General features: G+C 38.2%; 1 protein-coding gene across 1 annotated transcript in view; it reads left to right on the top strand.

The window, feature by feature from the left end:
• The window catches only part of STIL (SCL/TAL1 interrupting locus), an 85,343-nt gene that overhangs the window by 25,545 nt on the left and 50,134 nt on the right, over nucleotides 1-9,664 (top strand). The window contains exons 11-13 of the mRNA XM_011926366.1: nucleotides 382-491; nucleotides 4,754-4,868; nucleotides 5,986-6,954. Of these exons, the coding sequence (XP_011781756.1) occupies nucleotides 382-491; nucleotides 4,754-4,868; nucleotides 5,986-6,954 (1,194 nt within the window). The remainder of the gene's footprint in view (nucleotides 1-381; nucleotides 492-4,753; nucleotides 4,869-5,985; nucleotides 6,955-9,664) is intronic.

Raw genomic sequence — 9,664 nt, 5'->3', positions numbered from 1 at the left:
TATAATATATATCTATATACATTTTATATATTTATAGGTTATGTAAGCTATGAAGTTTTTGTATTTTAATTATACATATAATCATTTTAACTGAGATCTAATACTTTATTTCTGTTTTAGAGACATCATTTATCATTTTATTCTTTAGATGGTATTCTCATTTCATAGTTATATTCACTGAATCTGTGATTATAACACAAGTGATTAACTTTTTCACTTATGTAGCAGGGAACTGGACAGTTTACAAAAGAGGGTTACAGTTACAGAAATCAGAAGTCTGCCACTCCATCATCTAGTGTTCAGAGCTACTTTTCATCTAAATAGAATTCTCTGGTGTTCTTATTTAAGTCAGATCTCAAAATATGACCTACTTCATTTCAGAATGTTGAACCTCCTGACAAAAATCCAATCCGTTGTGAACTGAGTGCTGAAAGCCAAAATGTAGAAACAGAGTTTTTCAGCAAGGCTTCCAAGAATTTTTCAATTAAGAGGTAAAAGATCTTTTTATTATTATGTGTATGGTTTTTTGAAAATTACATTTATTAGTTTTTGGCGAGTAATTAAAATAACTGTAAATTATTTCTGATGAAACGATTTTTAAATCTTATGTACCATAAATGTCTTTGCTTTAAATGCATTCCTTCATATTCATTAGGAAGTTGGATAGTAATTTTAATGAAATGGCAACTCTAATATGGTTTTCATTTGGGTTGATGTATTATATAGGAAAAACACAAAAGTATTTGTCAAAAATTATCTTGCTTAGAAAGAATCTGCTTCCTGTTTTGTTTAGTGCTTTCTATTTGTTCTTCCTTCCTTATAAGTTTCTTATTTTAATATTTAAATCAAAGGTGGGGTCTCACTGTATTGGCCAGGTTGGTCTCGAGCTCCTAGCCTCAAGTGATCCTTCTGCCTTGGCCTCCCAAATTGCTGGGATTACATGTGTGAACCATCGTCCCCAGCGCTTCCTCATAGTTTTAAATCTGGACCTATCAGATAAACTACTGTAAAAGTAACTACTAGCTGCTGTGTGATGGCTCACGCCCATAATCCCAGCACTTTGGGAGTCCAAGGCGGGCAGATCACTTGAGGTCAGGAGTTTCAGACCAGCCTGGCCAACATGGTGAAACCCCATCTCGACTAAAAATACAAAAATTAGCCAGACACAGTGGAGCGTTCCTGTAATCCCAGCTACTTGGTAGGCTGAGGTGGGAGAATCGCTTGAACACGGGAGGTGGAGGTTGCAGTGAGCTGAGATTGCGCCACTGCACTTCAGCCTGGGCAACAGTGAGATCCTGTCTCAAAAAAAAGTAACTCCTACCTAAAAAAAAAAAATAAATTGTTTTAAAACTTCTAAAACACACTTGGAGAATATTAATTAAATAAAGTCTTCTGACTTCTTGGGTCAGTATATTTTACCTTTTGTGGTAAAGAAGACATTCCTGGCCGGGCCTGGTGGCTCATGCCTGTAATCCAGCACTTTGGGAGGCAGAGGCAGGCGGATTACCTGAGGTTGGGAGTTTGAGACCAGCCTGGCCAATGTTGTGAAACCCCGTCTCTACTAAAAATACAAAAATTAGCCAGGCCTGGTGGTGCATCAGTGTAATCCCAGCTACCCAGGAGGCTGAAGCAAGAGAATCACTTGAACCCAAGAGGCACAGGTTGTAGTGAGGCGAGAGCATGCCACTACACTCCATCCTGGGTGACACAGTGAGACTCCATCTCAAAAAAAGAAAAAAAAGATACTATCTTGTATTAGGGTTCTCCACATTAACAGAAACAACAAGATGTGTGTATGTAGAGATATTTGTTTTAAGGAGTTGGCTTCTGTATTTGTGAAGGTTTGGCATATCCAAAGTCTACAGGTAGGGGCTGAGCACAGTGGCTCACCCCTTTAATCCCAGTACTTTGGGAGGCTGAGGCGGGAGGATTGCTTGAGCTCAGGAGTTCGAGACCAGCCTGGGCAATGTGGCGAAACCCTGCCTCTACAAAAACAAAAAAGAAGTATAGAAATTAGCTGGGTGTGGTGGCATATGCCTGTAGTCCCAGCTACTTGTAGGGCTGAGGTGGGAGGATCACTTGCCCAGGAGTCAAAACATCAGTGAGCCATGTTCGTGGCATTGCACTGCAGCCTGGGTGACAAAATGAGACCCTGTCTCAAAGAAAAAACAATAACAAACAAAAAATGTCTACAGGTAGGCTGGTAGGGTGGACACCCAGGGAAGAATTGCAGTTTCAGTCCAAAGGCAGTCTGCTGGCAGAATTCCTTTTCCCTCCAGGAAGTCAGTCTTTATCTTTTTTTTTTTTTTTTTTTTTGAGATAGGGTCTCACTCTGTCACCCAGGCTGGAATGCAGTGGTGTGATCTCAGCTCACTGCAACCTCTACCTCGCAGGTTCAAGGAATTCTCCTGCCTCAGCCTCCCGAGTAGCTGGGATTACAGGTGTGCATCACCATGCCTGGCTAATTTTTGCATTTTTAGTAAAGATGGGTTTTCATCACGTTGGCCAGGCAGGCTGGCCTCAAGCTCCTGACCTCAAATGATCCACCCACCTTGGACCCCCAAAGTGCTAGGATTACAGGCTTGAGCCACCTCACCCAGCCAGGAACATCTTTGCTGTCTTAAATTGTAAGACCTTATTCAACATTTATTGAATATTTATGGAAGAAGTAGCCAAACTAAGGAGACAATAGCACTTTTTTTAAGATTGTTATTAAAAGCTACTTAGGAGGCTGAGGTGGGAAGATCACTTGGGCTCAAGAAGTTAAGGTGGGGAGCCATGATCATGCTACGCCAACTGCTCTCCAGCCTCAGTAATAGAGTGAAACCTGCCTCAAAAAAAGTAATGTTAAAAAACCTTGTTTATTTTCCACTCTGGCCAAAGCTTTAATGAGAAACAGTCATTTTAAATTTTATCAAAATGTTTGTCTCTCCTAAAATACTGTTGTTATAACTATACAACCTGAAGTTTTTCCTTTTTGCCTTGGGTACTAAAAAAGCTAAGAAATGAGGCCGGGCACAGTGGCTCACGCTTGTAATCCCAGCACTTTGGGAGGCAGAGTGGGTGGATCACCTGAGGTCAGGAGTTCGAGACCATCCTGACCAATGTGGTGAAACCCCGTGTCTACTAAAAATACAAAAATTAGTTGGGCATACTGGCATGTGCCTGTAGTCCGAACTACTGGGACGCTGAGGCTCAAGAATCCTTGAACTTTGGAGGCGCAGGTTGCTGTGAGCTGAAGTCGTGGCACTGCACTCCAGCCTTGAGTGACAGAGCGAGACTCTATCCACCCCGCCCCCAACCCCCTGCAAAAAAATAAAAAAGCTAAGAAATGGATTTTATTGCTCAGTGTCAACAGTTTTGTGTGTGTGCTCATCTTAAGTACAAAACAGGTATTAATTCCATGCCACAACTCAGGTGTACAAAAGAATGTAACTTAAAAAAATTAGTAATTGAAATTAATATCTATTTTAAGCCCCTATTTATTCTACTGGATTATAGACACCAAATTTCACCTAATTCAAGGTTTCTTTATTCCCTTGTCTCTGGGGTTATATGTAATATAGAAGGGACCAGTGGTATGCCAGTATGCCAGTGGTGTGGCATACCAGTGGTATGCCATCTGGCTACAATCTGCTGAGCTGTTTTCATTTGCATCTGGTCTTTGTCAGATTTGTGCAAGTTCCTGCTGCAACTTTTGACCCTATTCAGGCCACTGGATCTCTTGTTTCCTGTCCATGCTGCACTGAGCGCTTTGGAATATCATTATATATCTCAAGCTGTCTTGGGTGTCAGAGAAGAGCTTTGTGGGACTGTTGGAGACCCATTTCTGCTTAAACATAATCATGCAGATATTCTGATTGCTTCATTGTAATACCTTGTACAGAAAGAACTCTGTGAAGATCTGCCTCTTCAGACAATCAGAGTTTAGGGCAAAAGGTCTCTTCTGCTGTTTGATTTTCAAATCTGCCTTGGAGTTTCTGTTGTTCTTCCTGCTAGGTAGGATTCAACTTGTATGAAACAGAATGCAGAATGCTTTTTTAGAGATCCCATTAATCCTGAGTGCTGTTAGCTTCATTCTGGCTTTTCTTTTCCCTAACGCATCCTATTGAGACTTTGTCTAGTGCAGGATGTGAAAAAGCCTGATGCATATAGTATTCCAAATCTTTAGTCTTAAACACTAATTTCAGCTTTTAAAACTTGGTACCAGCACTCAGAAACTTTTTGTTTTGCTGGGGCATGCCATCTGTGATACAATGAGTATTCCTGACTCAATGGGAGGGTAGTACCTTGATTTCTCAAAGTATTGTCCCATCACAGATATAAGTACATAGGAAAATATAATTCCGTATTTGGTTTTCCTTTGTAATACAGAGGGTTTGTAATATAGTGTGTTTAATACCTTTAATACTAGATTATAAATTTTTTGACAGCAAGTACTATGTCTTGTTTGTTTCTATATTTATCAAAGTGATCAACTAGAGGGTGCCCAGTGACTTTATTGTGACATTAACAATACAAGGTTAAACTTGCCATGATCAGGTAAATAGGGTAGTTTATTAAGGCTGACTGGGCCAGCTTCCCTAGTCAACTAACACTGGCCTGAAAAATAAAATAATTTGTGGTTGTCAGATACTAAATTAAATGATCTGAGTACTACTGCAACTTATTAAAGGACTTTATTCAATTTCTAGAAGAAAGAAAGAACACTGGATTACCGAAGGCTTTTCTGGTCTCCCCTTCTATTCTTTAGGTCTTCCCAAAAGTTATCTCCTGGGAAAATGCCAATACATGATCATGACTCTGGTGTTGAAGATGAAGATTTTTCTCCAAGACCAATTCCTAGTCCTCATCCAGTGAGTCAGAAGGTATCACTGATTTTAAAATGCATTCACTTTTGTGACCTAAGTCTCTTCATGGTTAAAACACTAAATAATACTACCTGAAACCTAAGTATCATTCTTAGATATATCTAGCTATTTCTATCTTTATGGTTATATCTATATAGAGAGATATAAGTATTTCACAGTTATATATAATAATTCATGTTATCTGTAATGATATATACATATATACATATGTGTAATATCTATGTAGTAAGCATGTATTTATTCCTAGAGTAAACTGAGACATAGATTAGTTAAGTTACCTACCCAAGATCACACAACTAGTAAGTAGTAAAGCTGGAATTCTAATTCAGGAGGTTTGTTTTAGAATCTGGTGCTTTTAATGACCATATAGATTCAACATTGTATACTATCACTAGAGCTTGACATTGGATTTTATCACTGTATTCTGAGAAAACATTATACTTGATTTCAGAGGTTAATTGCTAAAATTCTTGTCATAATTTTTTGATTGCTACCAACCTGTGAGTTATTTTAGAATTGTTGTTTAATTGGTGTAATTACTTATTTTAGAATAAAAAATAATGGGAAGGATTTTTTTAAGTTAATATCAAATTATAACCAAAATCATCACAGCGAGTATTTTGTTTACTCTTAGTTGATATCAATAGAAGGGATAACAGTGAGCGACTTCTTAGTGGAGAAATATTCTGACATATTTATTGGAAGATTTTACTATTTAAGGTACATAAACATTTGCTACTAGATCTGTGAAGACATTCTGCTGTGACAATTTTTTGTAGAGAGGATTTAAAAAGTTGTAAAAAAACAGTTTCTCATATTATGTTCTGTGATCTTAGCAGTGTTAGTGTTTTAATAAAAAGAGTTCCATTAAGTAAGTTTGGGAAGTATTTAGTTTTGTTCTTTTAGGGCAAGGACCTTGTTTATTTTGCTTACAATTGTATTCCTAGTGCTTAGCACATAAAACATGCCCAGAAAAAAATTGCTGATGGTCTAAATAAAGAATGAACACTTGTTAACATGTAATTAGATATAATTTGGGAAATACTGGTCTGAGGAAAGTAAAGTATACATTTTCTTCTAAAACCTTTTTTTTCTATTTCTTTCTTATTTGTAGATTTCTAAGATCCAACCATCAGTTCCTGAACTTTCGCTTGTGTTGGATGGCAATTTCGTAGAATCAAACCCTCTGCCTACTCCATTGGAAATGGTGAATAATGAAAATCCTCCTTTGATTAACCACTCGGAACACTTGAAGCCATTGCAACCCCAGCTTTATGATGAGAAACACAGTCCAGAAGTTGAAGCTGTAGAACCTTCCTTGAGAGGAATACCAAATCAGTTAAACCAGGATAAACCAGCTCTTTTGAGACACTGCAAAGTAAGACAGCCACCTGCCTGTAAGAAAGAGAACCCCTATAGCAGGAACACTGTTAAACCATCTTCTCATAATGGACCATCTCCTGATATATTTGAAAAGCTCCAAGCAGTTTCTGCTGGAAATGTACAAAACGAAGAGTATCCTATAAGACCCTCCAAACTTAATTCTAGGCAGTCTTCTCTTGCCCTGCAGTCCCAACCACCCAATTTTGTTTTTTCACCCCATAATTCAGGAAGACCAATGGAACTTCAGATACGTACTCCCCCACCGCCATCTTACTTTTCCACAAACATTTGCAGGTGTTGTCAGCATCATAGTCGTATTCAATATAGTCCGCTAAATTCTTGGCAAGGAGCAAACACAGTTGGATCCATTCAAGATGTACAGTCTGGAGCCCTTCAAAAGCATTCATTATTTCACCCAAGTGAATGTCCAATTCTGAACTGTAATGCATTCTGTTCTTCAAGTAGTCCTATAACCTTGAGACCTCAGGGAGGTATGGACAGTTGTTCTCCCCACAGCAATATAGAACCATCGCCTGTGGCAAGACTACCTTCACATATGGACTCATGTAACCCACAGCCTTGCACAGTGTGCATGCACACACCCAAGACTGAATCAGATAATGGAATGATGGGACTATCTCCAGATGCATATCGGTTTCTCACAGAACAAGACAGACAGCTGAGACTACTTCAGGCACAGGTTTGCTTGGTGCTTTCCTAGTTCTATTAAATTCTTGGTATTATGATTTCTTAAAAACTGGCACCTCCCTTCCGTAATGACGTTTTATAGAACTATATAATGTCAGAATTAGAAAGGACCTTGGAAATTGAATTCTAGGCTCTCTTGTTTTACAGGTAAGTAAAATGAGGATTAGAGAGAATAATTTAACCCAATGCCACATTGCTAGTTAGTAGTAGAACCATCTTATGCATATCCTAACCTACAATAGAATTGTATTTTTCTTTTATTTTTTGCCTCTAATGAAAATTCTCTTATAATTAAACCTTTATATATAGCTAAATATAAAGTCTGGACAGTGGCTTCTGCTTCATCTCTAGTTTGTCAACCCTATATAACACTTAGCCAGTCTGCCCTTAAACAAATAGTTGGAACCTTTTTGTATATCTATACTGGACTTACTCTACTTCTTGTATTCTGAAATGTTCCCTTTCTTCAGAATCTGTCTTGCAGAGTTCTTAGTCTTTTTTTTTTTTTTTTTTGAGACAGTCTCTTCTGTTGCCCAGGCTGGAGTGCAGTGGCATGATCTCAGCTCACTGCAACCTCCGCCTCCCAGGTTCAAGTGATCCTCCTGCCTCAGCCCCACTAGGAGCTAGGATTATAGGCACGCACCACCATGCCTGGCTAGTTTTTGTATTTTTAGTAGAGATGGGGTTTTGCCATCTTGGTCAGGCTAGTCTCGACGGAGTTCTTTGTCTTGATTATATCCTTGCGCAGTGTTTAGTGTGTAAGTGTTGTCTTTTTTTCTTCTTTCCTCACTGACGTCCGTCCTCCACATACCCACCCCAAAACAGTTGTTCTTTTCTTTCTCCCCAGCACCAGTGGGAACAGCCTGAAATGTAGTTTAAATTTTTTTCTTGCTCCTATAGCTATGCAAATACATGTATAATGTGCATATATACATATGATTTTATTTATTTATTTATTTTTTGGATGAAGTCTCGCGCTGTCGCCCAGGCTGGAGTGCAGTGGCGCAATCTCAGCTTGCTGCAAGCTCCACCTCCGGGGTTCATGCCATTCTCCTGCCTCAGCCTGCCGAGTAACTGGGACTACAGGCACCTGCTACCACGCCCGGCTAATGTTTTGTGTTTTTAGTAAAGAGGGGGTTTCACCATGTTAGCCAGGATGGTCTCGATCATCTGACCTCATGATCCGCCTGCCTCGGCCTCCCAAAGTGCTGGGATTACAGGCGTGAGCCACCGCGCCCGGCCATACATGATTTTTTTAAAAATCTTTGTTTCATAAAATTTGATAAAATTGCATTTTATCAAAAAAAAGACAATGACATTTTTCAAATCAGTGAAAACACTTTGGATAGGAACACCTGAGAAAAATTTAGCTCTGCTGTTTTTTTAAACCTAGGTAAATTTGAAATTGTAAAGTATAATTTTTTTTTAATTTTAATTTTTTTTTTAGAGAAGAGGTCTTACTATATTGCCCAGACTGGTCTTGAACTCCTTGGCTCAAGCGATCTTTCTGCTTTGACCTCCCAGAGTTCTGGGATTATAGGTGTGAGTCACCACTCCCAGATAATGTAAAATATAAATTGGATTTTAACATTATAAACACTTAGCAAAAATTTGAATATACCTAAATATTTTTACGTTGAAAATAATTATTCGTCACCTATTCCTGTCGTGTCCAAAAAAAGGCTAATCAGAGGCTAAAAGGACTCATTATGCTATTTAGAAATCTTAGTTACTTGGAATTTGTATACTTAAAATGTAATATTACAGATCACAGGCCCTGGTCTAGACTATCTGAATCATTATATTTAGAAAATATGAAATATATGAAAAATGCTTCTGTGTGTAAATACACATAGTATTTTTCTTATATATATATATATATATGAACTTAAATTTTTTTTAGGTACTGCTTTTTTAAAAGTATCTTATACATTTTCTTAGTAAGTATATATCAAACTCCCTTACCCTGCATGGGTTTCTGTTATAATGATATATAATACATTTTCTAATTGTTCTCCTGTTGATTATTTCAACCATTTAAAGCTTCTGCTATTGCAAATAGTGCAGCACTGAACATTCCTATATTTGCATCTTACTACCTATGTGCAAGTATCTAGAAGTAAAACTGTGAAGCCAAAGGGCATAAACATTTTAAATGTTCAAAGATACCCAAATTTGTTCCTGTTCTAGTATTGCAAATCTCATTTTGGTATAAGGGTTAAGAGAGTGGGCTGTGGTACCAGACTCCTTGTATTCTAATCTAGTTTGTGGGTAGTGTAAGTTATATGATCTTGGACAAGTTACCTTACCTCATTGACATCAGTTTTCTCACATACAAAATAGGGATATACATAAGTTGTATGGAGTTCTTTTGTTTTTTAATTTATTTTTTTCAGTTGTTAACATGTATGGCAAAGTTGTATGGAGTTGTAAGGATTTGAATGAGTTACCAGATAAAGGTGTAAAGTATTGCTGACATATAGTTAGTACTCAATATATGTTAACTATTACTATTATTACATTATTATTATCTTAGTTAATGGTATCACCTCTCATCTCGTCACTCAGGGAAAATTCTCAGGAGTCACAAACCCAGGTGCAGTGGCCGGATCTGAGCTCACTGCAAGCTCCGCCTCCCAGGTTTACGCCATTCTCCTGCCTCAGCCTCCGGAGTAGCTGGGACTACAGGCGCCCGCCACCTC

This window comes from Colobus angolensis, unplaced genomic scaffold, assembly GCF_000951035.1.
Source record: "Colobus angolensis palliatus isolate OR3802 unplaced genomic scaffold, Cang.pa_1.0 Scaffold68, whole genome shotgun sequence".
NCBI lineage: Eukaryota > Metazoa > Chordata > Mammalia > Primates > Cercopithecidae > Colobus > Colobus angolensis.
Note: the sequence above shows the minus strand (reverse complement) of the source record. Positions and strands in the feature narration are given on the sequence as shown.